Below are 20,742 nucleotides of genomic sequence, written 5' to 3'. Positions count from 1 at the left end.
TAGGCTTGCCTTTTTTCCCTCATATGATGGCTTTTGTTTTGGGGGTATCAAGTGGTAATGAGCAGAGAATAATAGATAGATTTCGTGGGACATTTTTCTCGATCAGCAAAAAGCTGGTTGTACAAGCTTTTACCATCTTGAAGCCTTGAAAATATAGCAAAAATAGGAAAAAGAACAGAAAACTTCGTCCCACCAGGTAGCTATGATTTCTCCAATCTTCATAGAAACAACACAACACTTTCAAGAGTAAACACTTATTCGCACCAGCAGTAATTGATCAGCCACGACATAAGAACGAGTGCACAACAACATAGTCCCATATAATTTTTAAAACAGAGTTCGTTCATATAATTTTTAAAGATAAAATCCTGTGCTCAAAATATAATAGTCTATAACAATTAAACAACACTAACCCAAAAAAGCATAAACAGTATATCAAGTCTACTGGAGTACGGTAGGGTCACGAGAGCCTAAAGCTCAACTATTTATTCGGCATCATCATCATATAGACAAGAAATACAAATTCCTGTATAGATAAGATGTTTAGGAGCAAGGTTCTTTTTACCGCACAGGTTGTTGGTTATAATGGTTCTTCTCTTTTTTCTTTGCAGCAGCAAGCCTTGCGTTCCTGGCAGCAGCTTCTTGAGCAGCAGCTCTAGCAGCACCATCCACTTCTTTATTGGATTTCTTCTTCTTGATGGAAGCAAGTTTCTTTAGACGCTCTTTCACATCAACAACAGATGGATCCTCCTCCGCATTTTCGGCCGTATCAGGCCCAGTGTTTGTTTCTGAATTGCTGTGCTGACCGTTGGATTCTTTCACCTCCTTGGAAGCTTTTTCCTTCTTTTTCTTCTTCTTGGCAGTCTTTGACTCCGCAGCTATTTCCTTCTTTTCTCCATTTACATCCCCTTCAACATCTTTTTTGTCCTCAGGTGCCCCTGCAAATACAAATTTGCAATTTGAACAAATCAAAAACAATAATCTGCGTCAAGTGATTGCATCTAGATACGCATAGAAACTTTACTTCTTTTTGATACAAAGATAAAAAAAGATAAAAAAAACTTGAGCTCAACATAGTTAATCGAAAAACCCAACAAGAGCAAAAGTAGGGAAAAAATCTGTGAGATAAGCAGGAAACCTCCAAAATGGGAAGGCCAATAGTGTAAAACAGAGGCACGAGTGTCGTTCAGTCAATAAACTAAACTTGTGTAAAATACAAACAATCCGGCAAATAATGTACCTTGCGACTCATCTTGACCTTGACCATCATTACTTTCTTTTGGTGCGACTCCAAAATCAGCTAAAAGAGCCTCAAGCTCTTCAAGTTCCTTTTTCTTCCTTTCCTTTTTGGAGAGCTGTCGTTCTGCTTCCTTTGGTACCACAGGAACTTCAGCTTGCTTCTTGAGCTCAGGTTCAGGTTTCACAGCATCCTCTGGTTCTGGTTCGTGATCTTGCTCTTCCTCCTCCTCATCCCCATAATCAAAAATATCTTCCTCACTCTCAGTATCCTGTTAAAAATTGTAAACTATCAAATCTAGAATAGCATAAGAGTTTTCTAACCATTCAACCAACACCCACACCAAACAAACAGAGGTAAATCACTATAAACATATACTTCTGACTAATAGAACAACAATATAAATATAATGAAATAGAACTCAACAGTGATTCTGCTACCAGAACATTGTTTGCAATGCTAGCTGGTTCCATCACTGAAATGTATCGTATACAAAATCTTGTGCTAGACATTCCTAAGATACAAATGCAATTTAAAGGATCTCTAATTTGCTAATATATGACCTCAGAAACGACTAAACAGTATACAAACAACCATCTATTCTTTACGATACAGATATGCATAACATTACCCAGAAGGAACACAAGCCTCACCAAATACAGTCTCCTACTAAGAATAGGTATAATCAAGTAATCAGAAAAATAAAACACCATAACAACAACAAAAAAGAGAAATATTCAGAATAGTTGATATGGATTAATCTCATCAAATAAGCATCTATATGTTGCTTTCAACTTAATTTCATAAACTTCTTCAAGGTTTAAAAAAAGGGTCCACGACCACAACAAACCGGTATCAGCAGATATTATCTTACAGAGCAAATTGTGGTTAATTCACCCTGCGGCAACCACAATCAATGTTGCAACCATGTACAGACCGAAATTTCAAAAGCCTTTACACGACAGCAAAAAGACCTAAATCTCAAATAGAGCTTCCTGAGTACTCTACATAAACAAAGTATAGATATGAAGAACTTCATCCTTTTCAGTCTTTGATTGTAACAAAACACTACAAAATGCCATCTAAATCCCAATTAACATCGGAACTAGAAACAAACAAACAACACAAGTAAATTTGTATTAATACAGCAAATATTTCATTTTATTCAAGAAAACCAATATATCAAATCCAAACAATCAAAACCGATAAATGATATAAAATGAGTGACAAGGCATTAAGAAAAAAACCTCCAAATTTTCTGTCTTTTCCTCACTATGTTGTGGGTCAGAAACAGGCCAAATAGATTGAGGCGGTGCAGTGGTGGCATAATAATCATCATCGTCATCCACATCAGCCCACGAAGATGCATTCAATGGGGCCGGAGCCCAGAACACCTTCGAATGCGATTCAGATTCCAATTTCCCCGATTTGGAACCCTTATTCTTTCTCTCCTTATCCGATTTCTTCTTCTTCTTCAAAGTATCAAGCGCCGCAAACACGTTGGTGTTGTTAATTACCAACGAACCATCGTCCCTTCTGCTTCCACCACCGACCATTGTCAAAAACTCACCGCCGCGTCGCTTGTGTTGGTGTCGATTCAAATCAAAATTTGTGACTGAATCGAGTTTTATATATATTCAAAAAGGTGAAGCGGTTATAGAAAAATTGAAGCTTTTGTGTGATTTGATTTGATTGATAGAAAGAAAAGGAAGATTTTGAGATCTGGTATTAAAGGAATAGAGAGAGATTGATGAAGAGGAATTTGAGTGAAAATGGAAAAATTGGGATTAGGGTTTGGAGATAGATAGAGAGAAGAAAATGAGATGAATAGAAAAAGAAGAAAGCGAGTGAGAGGCAAATGGAGCTAGGGTTATATCAATACTTGAGAAGATAACGATACAAAATGATAGGGTGCTTCTAAAGGGCAATTATTATTATTATTATTATTATTATTATTATTATTATTATTATTATTATTATTATTATTATTATTATCATCATCTTGCATCCCACAAAAATTCATATATTTTCCTAATATTTACGTTATTTATTTACGCATTTCAAATTTTTTTTACAATATTTGATGTCGAATAAGTAGATTGACTATCTTCATTGGTTATCAACAACGTATCATAAATGTGTTTGTAAAGTTTAAATATGATATGTTGTTCGTCTTTTTGATGAAAGTTTAGCCTTTTGAGTGATGGTTCCTTGTATCTATATAAAAAAAAATTTCATAAAGTTTCACATGGAGACATATATCTATAATAGTAATACATTTTTATTTCATCATAAAATTTTGAATTTGTCCTTTCATTACTAATGCTATAAAATTCTTGTTATCTCTCCTTTTATAAATAGGATATCCATCAGAAATCAACCATTGTACATTCAACATTGATATGAATAAAATAGTTCTTATTAATAAATTTGACGATTGTGGAGTTAAATTAAAAAAAATAGTACTTAAAAAACTAACAACAATATATAAACGAAATATTATCAACTAAATTAATCTTATTTGTGATATTCTTCAAAGTGAAATATACATTTACACTATTGACTGCCTTACATACTACTAGTTTGATAATCGTACCGACATGTAGACGTCAAGCTTTGCATAACCATCAGTAGTCTCCACTAGTTATAAAGTTCATATAAGGCTCGCTAACGAATTCACATATGCAATCCCATTGATTCTAATAATCATAAAAAACACATACTTTGTAGAAGTCTTTAGTAAAGTCATTTCACCAAATTCTTCATACGATAACATAAGTAGAATTATTGACCAATAGTGGATGTTAAATATAATCAATTATCTTACGTAAAAAAATATTTAACAAAAAAACAAACAATAAATTAATAGTATAAGAGTGTATTTGAACCAAATAACCACTGACAACATCATTTCAAGACAGTGTCTTTATGAATGAGATGTAGAAATTATCATATGAATGATATGTAATGGAAGATATGGAACGCCCACTATTGGTAAAATATGATTTTAAACTTCTTCACTTTTCCAATCGTATTAGAGTGTCATGAGAATGACACACCATTGAGGCACTGAACATGTCTCTAAATGTTATTACAATTCGTACAATTTTCCATATTCTTGTAATTAAATTAGGGTTATGAAATAAACGTATTTACTATTATTGATTGCATCAAGTACCCATAACTTGACATTCGTACCAACACGTAGACATCGAGCTTCACATGACCATCTTTAGTCTCCACCAATTATAAAGTGCATTTATGGTTTGCTAACGAATTCACACATGCAATCTCACCTATTCCAATAATCATCAACCAACACCAACTGCGTAGCAGTCTTTAGTAAAGTCATTTTGCCAAATCCTTCATACGATATTATTTTCAAAATCATTGACCAATAGTGGATGTTAAATATAATCAATCATCTTACGTAACAAATATTTAACGAAGAAACAAACTATAAATTAATAGTATAAGAATGTATTTGTACCACATAACCATTAAAAACATCATTGCAGGACAATGTATTTATGGATGAGATGTGGAAATTATCATCTGAATGACATGTTATAGAAGACATGGAACACATTTTATTGGTAAAATATGATTTTTTACTTTTTGACTTTTCTAAGTTGGATCGTATTCAAATGTCATGAGAAGGACACACCATTGAGGTATCAAACATATCTCTTAATGTTGTTGCACCCCAAAATTTGCTTTATTGATTTCAATCACAATTGACTTATGCTTCAGATTCATCTGCATATATCCATTAGGGCAATAACCTCACAATCATGCATATAACATATGGGATCACATTATTTTTTTGTGTGGTTTGGGTGTTCCATTTAAAAAGGAGAGGACTTGTCAATAATTAACCAATCTACATTCGAACAACTCAGACTCTAGGTAAATAATTGAGGCTAAACCCAAACAAGTGCACCTTTGGAGTATGATTTGGCCAAGTTGTTGGGTTTCATAGTAAGTCAGCGAGGCATTGAGGTCGATTGTACAAAGGTAAAAGAAATACAAGAGATGCCTGAGCCAAGAAAAGAGAAAGAGGTTTGTGGATTATTGGGAAGGTTAAACTATATAGCCAAGTTTATTTCTCATTTTACAGCTACTTGTGAGCCACCAATATTCAAGTTGTTAATGAAGGATCAAGATGTGAAATGGAACGATGGTTGTCAACAAGCCTTCGACAAAATCAAAGAATATTTACAAGAGCCTCCAATCCCCATGCCTCCAGTACTTGGGATACCTTTGATTATGTATTTGATAGTAGTTGAGAATTCAATGGGCGTGTGTTGGGGCAATATGACGAGACTGGTCGAAAAGAGCATGCAATTTACTACTTGAGCAAAAAGTTTATCGACTGTAAAGCAAGATATTCATTGCTCGAGAAAACTTGATGCGCTATGGCATGGGCTGCTCGACGACTAAGATAGTATATGTTGACTCATTCCACCCTATTGATTTAAAAAATGGATCTAGTCAAGTACATCTTTGAGAAGCCCGCTTTAACAAGAAGGGTCGCTCGATGGAAGATGATTTTAATTGAATATGACATTTAGTATGTTATCCAGAAAGCCATCAAAGGTAGTGTAATATCACATTATCTTGCTCATCATCCAGTGGATGACTACCAACCAATGAAATTCAAATTTCTAGATGAAGATATCATGTTGGTTAAAGACTGTGTAACCCCAGGCCCGAAAGAAGGACCTGAACCAAGATCGGGATGGACTTTCGTTTTCGATGGTGCCTCGAATGCTTTAGGTCATGGTGTTGGAGCTGTCATCACCTCTCCCTCGGTTTTTCATATCCCATTCATCGCAAGGATCTGTTTTTATGCTACCAATAATGTTGCAGAATATGAAGCATGTATCTTCAGTTTAGAAGCAACAATCGATTTAAGGATCAAGAATCTAGAAGTGTATGGAGACTCAACCTTGATAATTTTCCAGATAAATGGATATTGAGAGACTCGTCACACGAATATGATTCCTTACAAGGAACATGTCATGAAGTTGATTCCTTACTTTGACAAAATTAAATTTAAACATATCCTCAAGGGAGAGAATCAATTGGCCAATGCTTTTACTACTCTGTCTTCCATGTTCAAAGTCAAATGGCTAATGAGGCGCCTAGCATCAAAATTGAACGATTGGACAAGCCATCTTATTATTGCAAGACTGCGATAATAAATGACGAAAAACCTTAAATCTACGACTTCAAGAGGTACCTTAATACACAAGAATATCCAGAGGGGGCATCTACAATTGATAAGAAGACTGCGGAAATTATCATCCAAGTTCTTTCTCAATGGTGATGTATTATACAAAATATACTTTGATTCTATTTTTCTTAGATGCGTGGATCAGCATGAAGTAGATAAAATCATGGAGGAGATACATGAGGGTTATTTTAGAATGCATTCCAGTGGACCCATCATGGCTAAGAAAATCTTGAGAGCGAGTTACTTTTGGTCTACCATGTACGTTGATTGCTTTCATTATGCCCAGAACTTGCCACAAATGTCAGATTTATGCTGATAAAATGAAAGTACCTCATGCACCTATGAATGTCATGACTTCTCCTTAGACCTTTGTTATGTGGGGCATTGACATGATTGGCCGTATTAAACCAATTGCTTCTAATGGTCACTTACTCTTTTATATTTTATGTTATTTACTGTTTTTATTTCCATTACTATATACTCTTAAGAAATTACTAACAAAATTTCAAGTTTAATCGAGAAAATACAAAAGTAATCACGAATTTTAAATACCACAAATTCATCCACCCTATGCTTGAAGTCATTTGTCCACAAATGGCATTAGAGCCTAATTTCTGTTAAAGACTAATCATCCCAAGAGAAAAAATTACTTTAAGCTATTTACTAAACAAATCACAATTATTTAATCTATAAGGGTATAGTTTGTGGAAAGAGAAAATAAAGTTTTTCATAGAAGGGGTGGATCGTGGTACTTGAAAGGTTATGAAAGAATGTTTGTTTGTTCCTACATATAAAGTTAATGGTGCTGTAAAAAAAACAAACATAAAAAGGATTGGACCAAATATGATAAAGAAAATGTGTTGTGCAATTTGAAGGCGAAAGTTGTCATCACTACCACTCTAGGTTTTGATGAGTTTTTGCGAGCTGCTCACTATGAGACTGCAAATGAAATATGGTGTTGGAAGAGAATATGATGTTAGAAAACATTCTAAATGGGGGGTGAATAAAATTTTAAAATTAAAATCACTTGATTCTTCAAATGAGAATAACCAGAGGTTTTTCTGAGTTTACGCGTGGAAGTTTATAAAGCTAAAATGTGAAATTATACTCATTTGACATTATTTGCGTACCAACTCAATATTAATTTACAAATATCACAATGTCTAGATGAATAAATACAACATATGCAATTGAACCAATTGAATAAGTCATGAGGTGTGGTTAGGTAAATTATTCAACAAGCGAATTCTAAAAGCAGAATATTTCTCAGATTTTAATCATTACTAAAGCTCTTGTTAGGTCTTCAATTCCAACAAAATCTAAGCTTATCGAATAAATCGCAATGAACGAATTTAAACCTAAGCATGCATGTTCTACAAAATTTAAATTCAAGAGTAAGGGATAGAGAGATGACACTAGGATTTATAGTGGTTTGACTCTATCGTCCTCGCGTGAGTCTAAGTCCACTTCTTCCAATAGTTTCCTTTTATTTAGACATATATCTCAAGAGTATATAATATCACCAATCCATAATAATGTTGAATAAAAATAAAAAATAGAATCTTTAATTTGGCTCTTGACTTGTAAATCGCATAACGCTAAACCCTTATCGCAACCTCTACTCGATCAACGCTTCGAATCTTCCAATATCACCAATTTGCTCTAAGTCTTCATGTGTAGCAATTAACCCTTTGATCCTGTTGATTCCTTAAGCGTAAGTTGTTTGAAGATTTGAAAAGAACTCTGCCCTATTATGTAGCTTTCCACACTGTCACTACCAAGGACATATGAAGAGGAGAACCTCATTATTTTCACTGAAATTTGTCAGCACTAATGACAACAACCTCAATCTTGCAATAACCAGAAAATCTTTTACCCAATCTTCAAGAGAAATTAGTTTCAAGACAACATCTCCTTCAATCAATTATCAATAACTCATGATCAAGATATGAAATTGAAACTGAGGTTGAAAATGAAAGAACTTCTAATGCAAAGGTTTTAAAAGTGGTGGTTGATTTTTCACAGAAGTTCACAAAAAAATTATGAAATTCCGCACATAAAAAAGTGTTGACAAAATATTTTATGTGCTTCAGTTTAAGCGTAAAAAGATTGGAAAAAATTAGTTAGATTCGAATCAAAGAAAATTTAGTTATGAGTCAAGTGAGCAAGTGAAGTGGAATAAATAAAAATTAGATTTTTGACCCATTTTTTAGTTTATTTGAATCAAACACAAAGTGTGATTCGAATCATGTACCCCGTGATTCGAATCATGTTAAAAATTTGATTCAAATCAAAGCACACAGAGAATCTAGAAAAAATTCTGAAAAAGATGTCTGATTTGAATCATGTTGAAAGTTTGATTCGAATCAAACTGAGCAGAAGATCACAGGAAGAGTGTGATTTGCATCGTGTTGAAAATTTGATTTGAATCAATCAGCTAAAAAAATCTTGGAAAGAGTCTGTCCAATTTGATTCAACTCAGAAAGTATGTTTAATTCTTATGATTCGAATCAAACATGTAAAATCCCAAATTTTCAAGTTTTCAAAAGGCTTTTGAGATTTTAAATTATACTTTCTTCAAATAAAAAACACATAATGTTCTTATTCCACCAACTCATGCAAATGACTAAGAACCTCATGATGAAGTTTGAATATTACCAATGATTTATACATGCTAAAAAGATCTACAAATCAATTTCAAACTTGATTCCCGATGTGCAATTTATGAGGGAGACTCAATAAAAGATAATAAATGAAAGCGATAAGACAAATAACAAAATAACAGTATCATGGGTGCTCCCCCTACATAGGATAAGGACATGCAAACAACTCCCCCTAGGGATTTGCAACTACATAGGGGACATCCTCCAAATTAACCATGAAGGAACTACTGAGGCAAAGATAGTAAGGTTAGGCACATTAACTCATGAGTATGAACTCTTCAGAATGAAACTTGAAAGGAGTTAATCAAATGCAAACACGATTTATCCATATCATAGGTCATATCCAAAATGATTGTGATTTGAACACACTTCATTTCACACTTCACTCATTCTTAAGTGAATCACATTTCTCATTTTGCCAAAAAAAAATAGTCCAATTATATACTTTTGAAATAATTCTAAAGGCATACTACTTCTTTAAGAGACAATCACTGCAAGTCCAAAAAACAGGTTTTATGGGATCATTCACTGCTACATATTCTTACTCTGTACTTATTCTTGGCAATCTGCTACTACTAGTGCATAATTGTAAAGATTGTAGAGGAATAAACAGAAAATTTAGAAAATTCATATTTCTTGGAATGGAGAGTAAGCATGAGCAATTCATCTTGCAATCACACTTCATTGCCGGGAAATTATAACGTTAACATGGTTTTGCATATATCATGAACATTGAAAGATAACTGCTAGTACACAAATTTATAAACAATGAATATATAAACTATCTCAGATTTTGGCCCATAGAGAAAAACAAAAACTCCTGAATTATTATCAGTCAAATAAACAGAAGTTTACATGTGGTTGAATTTCTCGTACACAAAGATAATTCCATTAGCATTTGGAGCTTCGTTCTTGTATCTACAAATTTCGCACATTGAATTGTCATTGTGTTAAGAACTCTTGAATTCTGGATTACATATTTTACAAATTGAAACTCCCAATTTACGCGGCTGTAGTTTCTAAGTGAGCATGTTGTAAGATGAGATAAAAAGCATTCTGGAACAATTTCCGGATCCTCCCACGTTTCGTCACAAAAATCTTTCAAAAATTCAACCTGATATACAATTGAAATTTTTTAAAAATATACAAAAGAGAACTAAAATAAATAAAAGTACCCATCCTTACATTAGAAACATCATCAATAATAAGAGTTTGCAGCTTGGGGAAATTTTGAAGCAGTTTTATCAGCCAGGTCCATTTCAGCATCCGCATTTCCCACATAAAGTCGAATATAATCTCCATGCGAGTTAAATTGTGAAAAATGCAATCTACTATTGAGGGCTCATCCTACATGAGTTACAAAGATAATATGTCAGTAGTTCATCTGTGTCGATGTGTCAGTGTCTGGTACCTGAGATATGATATGATATCTGGAGTGATTGAATAAATGATGCATACCACTTCAAGACGGAGATGCTTGACATTATGAAGCCAATTAAGATTAATATGTATATCAGAAATGTTAGCTCTGATTAAATTGGATAAGCCTGCAACTCCTCGACATCGACGATCAAGTGTATTTACTATTAAATCCTTCACTTCCAGCTCTTCTAGAAAGGGACATCCAAAAAGAAGTTTGCAGAGAAAATCATGATTTCGGAACGTTACATTTTCCAGGTGAAGGAGTTTGAGTGAAGGAAGATAAACGAACGGAGTTTTATCGAATGTTATCGTCCTCAGTTTCAGAACTATCAACGTTTTCGCAGTGACGGAAGACGAAAACGAGTGACGGAGATCGATAGTTAGGTTTTGAACTTTTCTTTTAAGGGCTGAAGAAACGAAATTGTGGAAATCCTTTTTGGGATAGAGGCGGTGGCGGCATTTGAGGTGGAGAGAAAGGATAGGGAGAGAGGTATCACGATGAGATAAGAAGGAGTAGAAGAAATGGCGAAAGGATAAAGCGTGTGGGAATGTTTTGTCGTCGAAGTGGAGGAGGAGTTGCGAGAGGTAGAGAGGCTTCCATCGCTTGGAGAGGAGGGTTGTGACGGCGGCGTCTTTGATGGGGAGGAATGAGAGGATGTGGTGGAGGATTGAATCGGGGAGAGGGCTGATTCGATCTTTTTGCCGGGAGAGAGTGAGGCGTATCCGCTTGGATATTGCGGCGGTGAGGAAGGAGGATTTAGGATTAGAGGAATCCATTGGCGATTGCGATTGGATGAAAGGCGGCTAGGCAAGGCCAAGGTGAAAAGTTTACTTGAGAGAAATTGGGAGTCAACTTGCTCAACTCGTTAACTTGTGTTGTGTGACTTAGTTTTTATAAATTTATAAATATGATTTTTTATTATAGTAATTTGATATATTTTTATGAGGTTAAAGGTAGTGCACTGTCATTCAGTAGAAACAAATCGTTTTGCCATGTCATATAATTTTTTTAAAAATTAAAGTCTGATTTATCCTGATTCATAGTTGTGATTGGTTGACAGTGTTAAAAGTGCATCACCCATTTTCTCTACTTTTATTTAGAATTTAAAGGTAATTCTGAGTAAACTAACTTTACACATACAACCAATCAAAATTCTTATACTTATTATGTCATAATAAATTTTTTAAATTAAAATTATGTTTAATTGGATACATGATTAACAGTGTATTTTACAATGTCAATGCATATCCTTTTTCTCTTTTATTTAATCATTGAGTTTTAAAAAAAAATCAATTTATAAATATTAATAATTTATTCATATTAATATTTTATAATTGAAATTTTGAATAGTATATATAAGTGTTTATCGTGAATTTTAGTATATACTCCCTCCGTTTTTTATTATAAGTCGTTTTGGGAAAAAAATTGTATTTAAATATATGTCGATTTACAATTCCAATGAATAATTAATGCTATTTTTCCTATTATATCCTTAAATATTTATTATTCTGTCTCCTTTCAATTATATAAATTTATCTTCCACATGTCATTAATGAAGGATAATTTTGTAAAAACCTTTATAATTTCTCATTTTCATACAATAATTATTATTTTTCTTAATCTGTGTGAAAAGTCTAAAACGACTTATAAAAAAAACGGAGGGAGTAAGTGTTAATCTTTAAAAAATATTACTCGCAGGATTTTAATTAATATTAGAATATATGTGCATAAATTTTTAAAGTGTATTTAATTATTGAATCTAGGGTCGACTTTGGACTCGGATAATCAGGTCCACGATCCAAGATTTCAAAAATTAGAAGCCTCAAAATCATATATTTTTTAAATTACAATATATAGTAAGTAATAAATACAATGTTCGTTAGAAATTAGGCGTGGCTTGGGAATAGGGCTGGAAATGAGTCGAGTCGAGTCGAACTCGCCTTAGCTCAATTTGACTTATTAAAAATTGGCCGAGTTCGAGTTCGAGTTTAAGACGAACTTAAATTCGAGTTTAAGACGAACATTTTTTTCAGCTCAAACTCGACTCATTAAGAATTGGCCGAGTTTGAGTTTGAGTTTATCACGAACATTTTTTCAGCTCAAACTCGACTTGTTAGAAGTTCACGAACGTCTCGGTTCAACTCGTTTATTTCACGAACTTAAAAGTAATTTTTTAAAGTCTACTTTTATATATATATATATATATATATATATATATATATATATATATATATATATATATATATATATATATATATATATATATATATATATATATATATATATATATATATATATATATATATATATATATATATATTTGACATTTTAAATTAATATTTCTTAAATAAAAAATATAGAAATAAAATAAAAGTTATAAAATTGGAATTTATACATGTTAATTTTATTTGTATAATTATTTGTAGAAATATTTTTCTTACTTAAGAATATAAATGATCAGTTATAACCGTTAGATTAAAATAAAATATGATACTAAGATTTAGAGCAAATCTTCAAACCTACTCTTAAAGACAATATAATATATCTCATATATAATCGAGTTGACTCATAAACCTAATGAGTCGAGTTATGTATAGTTCAAGTTCAGCTCATTTAGTTAACGAACTTAGTTTTTAGCTCATACTCAGCTCATTTGGTTCATAAACCTAGTTCAACGATTTAATTTTCGAATCGAGTTGCGAACTATTTTTGAGTTAGTTTGGTTCATTGTCAGCCCTATTTGAAAACATGATGGTTGTGGGTCTGAGGCATTGCTTATTTTTCCAATTTTAGAATTTTATTTTACTAAAAAAACTTGTGCTAAGCTGTTTTTACAATTTTAGATTTTTATTTTACTAAAAAGACAACTTGTATGAATATAATTTCAAAAAATCGTATATATATTCCACGACCTTTTTAATTTTCAATAAATTTTAAATAATATATAAATTATATTTAATATATATTTAAAATAGTTATTAAATAATAAATTCATTTATTATTAAATTTATATAGTAATATATAATAGTGTGCGTGTGTGTGGTTTAGCGGTGAAACGCTTGGATCCGGAGAGTGTGCTCTTCTCAAGGTCTCAAGTTCAAATCTTGGATTTTTTTACCAGAATGCCACATATATGAGATTCAAATACCAGAATGCCACGAACTGGAAAAAAATACGAAAATGCCACACTTTCAGTTCACGTCCGGCCAGGCCTTGGACGGACTGGAAAAGAGGTTTTTTTGCTAGTTGGGGTCCGGCCAGGGGTGGGCCGGACGCTAACTAAGGCCTTTTTTTTGGTTATTTTAATTGATTTAAAGAATTATTAATTACAATAATAGTTTTTTTATTAAAAATAATGATTAAAATACAATAAAATATAATAAAAAACATTATAATATAATAAAAAAATTATTTGCCAATATTTATTTTAATTGAATTTAAGGATTTATTAATTATAAAAATTGTTTTTTTATTATAATTAATGATTAAAGTATAATAAAATATAATAAAAAACATTAAAATATAATAAAAAAAAATTTATTTGCCAATATTTATTTTATTCAATACATAAACGGGTACAAGGAAAAAAAGCCTATTTTTTCTTGGGCTTTGGTTGGACCATATGACCCATAGTGAGACATTTTTTTGGTTTCGGTGCTCTTGTACTCTTGCGTAACGATTGGTCATTGTTTGGTGGAGGTTGCCTTTGTGGAGAATCGTCGCTTGAAAGATCATCGTTTTGATGCGACTGACCATCATCCATAAATCTAGCCAGTTGTTCTGGAGTTATTGTCGGTAAATTATCAAGGATTTCATCATCGGTGATGTCAACGAGTGGTTGATTTGAAGCCACAAAAGTTTGTGGCACTTGTGCTTGAATGTTTGGATAGTAGGCATTTGCGGTGTCAAATGTATATTGTGGTTGGGAGAGTGAAAGCGGTTGAGATTGGGAGTATGACAGGTCGAAGTCGGGTTGAGGGATTGGGGTGTTATGTAGCGGTGGTCGAAGTGTGGATTGTTGTTGATATTGTTCTTGGTGGTAGTAGTAGTTTGTTTGGGGGGTTGAGGTGTAAGGGCTTGGTGTGGCAAAAAACGTGTGTTGTTGTGTGGTTTGAGTGTGTTGGTATGTTTGTGGAAAGGAAGAAGTTTGTTGTTGGAATTGTGTTTGTTGGAATTGTGTTGTTGGTTGGAATTGTGGTGTTGGTTGAAATTGTGGTGTTGGTTGGAATTGTGGTGTTGGTTGGAATGATTGTGGGATTTGTTGATGAAAGGTTGTTTGTGGGGTTGATGAAGAGGAGGCATAATGACGAGGGTCTGCCAAATACGTTTCTTTCGACAAATATATTAATGGAATATTTCTTAACCATTGCATATATTCATCGGTGTGGCGTAAAGTAGTACTCACCTCACCTGTCATTATTAAGTTTCTTCTAACTTTCCACTCGTTGTTCTCGTGAATGTTCAAATCTCGATAATTACAATCCTTTACATCATTCTTCGTTACCAAGTGATGATCTCCAAGACACCTCGGAGGTTGAGGGATGTTTTGAGTAAACCCAAATTGAAGCCTAACCCTGTCGGCGTGATGCATTTCCACAATATGAAAACAAATAATATATGTAGTTGCACTCCACGCTCGAGCTTCTCGTTGAGTGCCACGAGGATATTTTTCGTAAGGCCTCCACAAAAACTGTAAGACATAAATAAATATAAGAGTCGTATTCACGTAGATGAAAGATTTAATATATGGCTTGGATAAAAACTTACATCTCCTTGGACCATGTGATCCAAAATGAAACGATATCCATCAAGATAAGTATTTGGAGATGAGAAATACTCCATACCTCGTTGTGCAAATCTTGCATATTTAAAAAGTTCAATTAGAAATATGCGTTAATTTAGTGGAAAAATAAATATATAGAATAAAGAATTTACCTAGTGGAGTATGGATAGGATGGAGCAATTTCACTCATTGGAGCAAGTCGTGAAATGCGATAGTAGGTCCACACAGCGAGAATGAGTGAGCAGCCTGCGACACTCATGCATCCTACACGACATGCTTTGCACATCTCCCTGTAAAGGTAAGCCAAACACGCAGACCCCCAACTATATTTGCCACATTCATCAAAATCTTTGACAAATTTGAACCAAGAAGAATGCAACACATTATGAGATTTGTCAGGAAATAAAACTGCAATCATACTTAAGATATATAATTTTGCATGCAGTATATTTTCCTCCTCGATTTGTTGAGAATGTTGTTTTAACTCATTCAACTCGTCGTGGATCCATCTCAATTTTACCGCACCCTTCACCCTATCACTAAAAGGTTCTATGCCTAAAGCATCGATACATGCATAATCAGGACCTTCGGTTTCACCTACTACAGCCCTCCCATCTATGCGGAGGCCAAACAACATATTTATATCCTCTAATGTGATTGTACATTCACCGGTTGGCAAATGAAACATGTGTGTCTCAGGCCTCCACCTCTCAAGCATCACAATTACAAGTTTAGAATCAACACTTCTAAAGTTAATTTTGGAGACATGTCCAAAACCGGCTCTTTGCAAGTAAGGCTTGATAGCCTCACTTGGCTCCCTATCAAATATATGATTATGTAGTCTAAACCTTTTAGAATCATCCTATAAAAAAAATATATCATTTTGTTAGTATACAAAAATAATAAACTGTGAAAATTACGTATAAGAAATACTAGTAACAAAACGTACGTATGCAGCCACGTTCTCCCTTGTTCCTCTATGATTATATCCCAAAGCAAGCAAACCAGACATGTTGTGCGATTGTGGTAGTGGTAAACAAATTGTGTGTTTCAGATGAATATGAACTTTAGAATTTGGAAGATGTGATGAGTTTGGAGTGATAATGAGAGGTTGAATTTATAGTCAAAGTGAATGCATTGTATAAACCATTGGACTAACAAGTGTAATGCATGCAAAGAAGGGGCATTCTATTATCCAACTTTATTAAAGATCTCTTGCATGCTTCTACTGGTTGATGGGATTGCACACTGGTTGATGGGACGCATGCATGCAGCATGCAACGAAAATTGTGCCTCCTTGTGGTCCGTCCCACCCTTGGACGGACGCCAACTATGCATGTTAGGGTTCGGCCAACCCTTGGACGGACGCCCTTGTAGTTCGGCCAGCCCCTGGTTGGACTGCAACGTGATTCGTCCTTTGACTGGACGGACTCCCTACGTGTCCATTTTTTGGTTGGCACAGTTTAAATACCACTTTGACTGAAACATATATAGCAACACACATTCAAATACAAAGAAAAATTATTTGTTCAGAGAAACACTGTATTAAAACTGAATGGCTCAGAGAAACATTATTTGTTCAGTGCATTACAATGGTGTTATCAGTAACGATCTAACCAACGGTTTTTCGTTTAGCAATACCGAAACAAAACGTTTCAAAGTCCATTGTAGAGCCGATTTTATGCATTTGAAGGAACGGATCGAAACAAAATTGCAACTTCCTGTAAGTGAAATTATTTATCGACTTCCGTTGTTTAATGGAGACAGCGGTATCATTTTTTACGTCATGAAACCAATAGAGGACGACGATGGCGTTAAAGTGATGTTTGAATGTCACAATTCGTTTGCTCCTCTTGACGATATCGAGCTATATGTTCATATTGTTAGTCCTCCCATTAACCAATCGCAAGAGTCGCATTCGCATCAATACGGTATGAGCCAACCCACTGATGAAGAGCCAACACAAAACAACGAACCATTTATACCCGACGAACAAGTGGACGAGTACAGTGAAGATGAAATACAAGAAGTGCAATATGAAGATCTTTTTGGTGATGACAATGACCCTGATATTGTTGAGCCGTCGCAGCCTACAATTGCACGACCGATTAGCATGTACGCCCCACCGGATCACATGCGAAATATCTGTTTAGAAGAGGCACAGTCTGAATCAATATTTGGTTCGCACATAACAAACTATAGTCATGTTGATTTATATGAGGAAATGGAGATTGAAGACAAGGAGGAGTGCGTTGCTGCTATACAACATTGGCATATCACCAATAATCTTGATTATTGGGTATACAAATCTGATACGAAGAGATATGTCATCAAATGCACAAATCCAACTTGCCAATTCAAATGTAGAGCATCAGTTCGCAAGAAGAATTCTAAGTGGATGATAGGTAAGTTGAGTGGACCACATGTCTGCACAACCACTTCAATGTCGCAAGACCATAGACAACTTACCTCAGATATTGTCTCTCACTGCATCAGAGATCTGCTTAACACCGACCCATCAATTAAGGTAAAGCTCATAATTTCTCATATAACAGGAAAGTATGGTTATAATATATCTTACAGGAAAGCGTGGATTGCAAAGGTAAAGGCCATAGAATCCTTGTATGGAAACTGGGAGACATCTTACAATGACCTTCCACGATGGTTACTGGTAATGAAAAGGTAATGAAAACATATCTGCCTGGAATGATAATAGACTTGGAAACGTTACCTGCATTTTCAAACGAAGGAAGCCAGTTGGGTGATAAGATGATATTCCATCGTCTATTTTGGGCTTTTCAACCATGCATCCATGGTTTTGCCTATTGCAAGCCAATTGTTCAAGTCGACGGAACATGGTTGTATGGAAGGTACAAAGGGACATTGTTTATGGTTGTGGCGCAGGATGGGAATGGTAACATTTTTCCAATTGCTTTCGCTATTGTCGAGGGTGAAACCAAGGATGCTTGGAGTTTTTTCCTTCGTAATCTAAGAAGCCACGTGACACCCCAACCCAATCTATGCCTAATATCAGACAGACATCCATCGATTAAAAGTGCCTATGATGATTCTGCAAATGGATGGCAAAATCCTCCGTCTTCACATGTCTATTGCATCAGGCATATCACGCAAAATTTTATGCGTGCGATTAGAGACAAGGAACTACGTAAAAAACTCGTCAACATGGGTAATAGTCTAATTGATCTTTGTGAAGTACATTTGTCAAATGATCTTTGTCGGTTTCTTGACATGTTTATTATTTGTAACAGGATATGCATTGACGGAGTCAACGTACAATTACTATAGAACCGAAATTCGTCAGACAAATAGAGATGCTTTGGAGTGGATTGAAAATATCCCCAGGGAGAAGTGGGCAAGGGCGTTTGATAGAGGGCAACGACGGGGACAGATGACGACTAACCTTGCAGAAGCAATGAACTCTGTGCTAAAGGCAATCAGAAATCTTCCAATAGCGTCTTTGTTTTCGGCCACATATTTTTGGATGGGAGCATTATTTGGTCAACGCGGACATGAATGGACAAAGAGGTTGACATCAGGCCAAACTTTTACAGACAAGTGTATCAAGGGGATGACTGAAGAAGTCAATAAAGCAAGCAGTCATAATGTTTACCAGTTTGACCGGGAGAGGTTCTATTTTATGGTGGCCGAAAGAATAAACCGCAACGATGGTCGACCAACTGGTACTTACGGTGTTGATCTGCGAAAAAGAACATGTGATTGTGGAAAATTTCAAGCGTTCCATTTGCCTTGCTCACATGTGATTGCAGCATGTGAAAGTATACGCCAAGACTACACCATTCACATACCCGACGTGTTCAAGATACAGCATGTTTTTAAAGTCTACCAACAAAGCTTCCAGATCCTCCCACATCAAGACAATTGGTCGCAATATAGAGGGCCTACTCTTTGTTATGACGAAACTATGCGTAGGAAAAAAAGAGGCCGCCCTAACAGTACTCGGATTCGAACCGAAATGGACGACGTGGAAAAGGAAAAGAGAATGTGTGGGATATGTCGTGAAGTAGGCCATATCCGAAGTAAATGTCCAAATGTAGTAGGCCCGTCCAATAGGCCTACTTAATGTTTACTTCAACTAGCTTTATTTAATGTTTACTTCAACTAGCTTTATGAATGTAATATAATGTCTTTTTAATTGAGTTTGCAACCATCAATGACTAAAACAACATTTCACATTAAACATAACTAAAACAACATTTCACATTACTAAAACAACATTCAATGACATTGAAATAAAGACAGCCACAAATAAAACAACCACACAGGAAACACTTAAAACGACATCACAGGAAACAAATAAAACATATTCTAAGAGATTACAACCATCAACACAATATCATGTGGTCCTAGCATCATCATAAGGACACCGACATCCTTTTTCACGGCTCTCCAAGAACGAGTTACTACTCCATTTGGGCCTTTCTCCGTGACCTGCCTTTCAATTTTCCTTATCTTTTCACCCTCGAGAATGTTTCCGTCTAACCATCCGATCAAGTGCCTCTGTAGATGCTCGAAAGTTTGGGTGTTCCATAGTTTGATCTTCAACGGAGCCTTTGTTGCTGAAAAAAATAATGTTGCATCTCTCTTCATAGGTGGAAACGTTGGAAGGGGTTCAGAAGACATCTCCAATAGTAACACTAAACCTTCAATTGTAACTGGTGTGAGTGGAAATGTGGTTGTACAGTCTTATTTATAGGCAAAAAAATAATAATAAAATATATGTCCTCGTCCATCTATTGGCCGAACCTACACATGCTCGACCATCTATTGGCCGAACCTACACATGTTCGTCCAACCCGTGACTTACTCATATTTTTAATAATTAAAATAACATTTTTTATTTTTTATTATATTTTATTATATTTTAATCATTATTTATAACAAAAAAACAATTTTCATGATTAATAAATCTTTAAATTCAATTAAAATAAATATTGGCAAATAATTTTTTTTAATTATATTATAATGTTTTTTATTATATTTTATTGTCTTTTAATCATTTTTAAAATAAAAAAACAATTTTTATAATTAATAAATTCTTTAAATCAATTAAAATAAAAAACAAAAAAAAAGCCCTAGTTTGCGTCCGGCCCACCCCTGGCCGGACCCCAACGTGCAGAAAAATACCTTTTCCAGTCCGTCCAAGGCCTGGCCGGACCTGTACTGGAAAGGTGGCATTCTGGTATTTTTTTTTCACTTTGTGGCATTCTGGTATTAAACTTCCACTTTTGTGGCATAGTGGTAAAAAAATCTCAAATCTTGCTAAATACAAATTGCTTTTTAAAAAAAAAAATAGTAACATATAATACAATATCATTTGTTTCTAATTCTATTATTTTTTATTTTATTTTATTTTAT

At 34.3% G+C, this 20,742-nt stretch overlaps 4 protein-coding genes across 5 annotated transcripts; 2 read left to right on the top strand and 2 right to left on the bottom strand.

Annotated features, from left to right (window-relative positions):
• Positions 1-321: 321 nt before the first annotated feature.
• Positions 322-3,112, bottom strand: LOC131660583 (uncharacterized). Its single transcript, XM_058929843.1, has 3 exons — positions 2,485-3,112; positions 1,241-1,508; positions 322-938 (listed from the first exon to the last, which is right to left on the bottom strand). The coding sequence occupies exons 1-3, from the start codon at positions 2,791-2,793 to the stop codon at positions 562-564; spliced, it is 954 nt and encodes a 317-aa protein (XP_058785826.1). The 5' UTR covers positions 2,794-3,112; the 3' UTR covers positions 322-561.
• A 6,685-nt stretch (positions 3,113-9,797) lies between these two features.
• LOC131655087 (putative F-box/FBD/LRR-repeat protein At5g62970) lies at positions 9,798-11,420 on the bottom strand. Of its 2 annotated transcripts, none has more exons than XM_058924987.1 (3): positions 10,598-11,420; positions 10,325-10,486; positions 9,798-10,253 (listed from the first exon to the last, which is right to left on the bottom strand). In XM_058924987.1, exons 1-3 carry the CDS (start codon positions 11,336-11,338, stop codon positions 9,975-9,977), a joined length of 1,182 nt encoding a protein of 393 aa, XP_058780970.1. In that variant the 5' UTR covers positions 11,339-11,420; the 3' UTR covers positions 9,798-9,974. The 2 variants fall into 2 exon arrangements, with proteins under 2 accessions (XP_058780970.1, XP_058780971.1); XM_058924988.1 differs by having other exon boundaries at positions 9,980-10,237.
• Positions 11,421-16,900: 5,480 nt separating this feature from the next.
• LOC131657682 (uncharacterized) lies at positions 16,901-18,031 on the top strand. The gene has a single exon (XM_058927051.1). The coding sequence runs from the start codon at positions 16,901-16,903 to the stop codon at positions 18,029-18,031; it is 1,131 nt and encodes a 376-aa protein (XP_058783034.1).
• LOC131657681 (uncharacterized) lies at positions 18,031-19,447 on the top strand. The gene is made up of 2 exons (XM_058927050.1): positions 18,031-18,532; positions 18,615-19,447. The coding sequence occupies exons 1-2, from the start codon at positions 18,031-18,033 to the stop codon at positions 19,445-19,447; spliced, it is 1,335 nt and encodes a 444-aa protein (XP_058783033.1).
• Positions 19,448-20,742: the final 1,295 nt, after the last annotated feature.

The sequence above is a fragment of the Vicia villosa genome, linkage group LG3 (genome assembly GCF_029867415.1).
Source record: "Vicia villosa cultivar HV-30 ecotype Madison, WI linkage group LG3, Vvil1.0, whole genome shotgun sequence".
Lineage (NCBI taxonomy): Eukaryota > Viridiplantae > Streptophyta > Magnoliopsida > Fabales > Fabaceae > Vicia > Vicia villosa.
The sequence above is the reverse complement of the archived record's forward strand: the minus strand, read 5'-3'. Positions and strand labels throughout refer to the sequence as shown.

Bases quoted from the DNA above. Each gene is read 5' to 3' on its own strand.
- LOC131657682 (XM_058927051.1), top strand. From the start codon at position 16,901: ATGGCTCAGAGAAACATTATTTGTTCAGTGCATTACAATGGTGTTATC.
- LOC131660583 (XM_058929843.1), bottom strand. From the start codon at position 2,793: ATGGTCGGTGGTGGAAGCAGAAGGGACGATGGTTCGTTGGTAATTAAC. The intron at 1,509-2,484 runs GTTTTTTTCTTA...AATTTTTAACAG, and splicing joins AAAAGACAGAAAATTTGGAG to GATACTGAGAGTGAGGAAGA. The intron at 939-1,240 runs GTACATTATTTG...TTGTATTTGCAG, and splicing joins AGGTCAAGATGAGTCGCAAG to GGGCACCTGAGGACAAAAAA.
- LOC131655087 (XM_058924987.1), bottom strand. From the start codon at position 11,338: ATGGATTCCTCTAATCCTAAATCCTCCTTCCTCACCGCCGCAATATCC. The intron at 10,487-10,597 runs GTATGCATCATT...TAACTCATGTAG, and splicing joins AGCATCTCCGTCTTGAAGTG to GATGAGCCCTCAATAGTAGA. The intron at 10,254-10,324 runs GTAAGGATGGGT...ATTGTATATCAG, and splicing joins TTATTGATGATGTTTCTAAT to GTTGAATTTTTGAAAGATTT.
- LOC131657681 (XM_058927050.1), top strand. From the start codon at position 18,031: ATGAAAACATATCTGCCTGGAATGATAATAGACTTGGAAACGTTACCT. The intron at 18,533-18,614 runs GTAATAGTCTAA...TATTTGTAACAG, and splicing joins TAAAAAACTCGTCAACATGG to GATATGCATTGACGGAGTCA.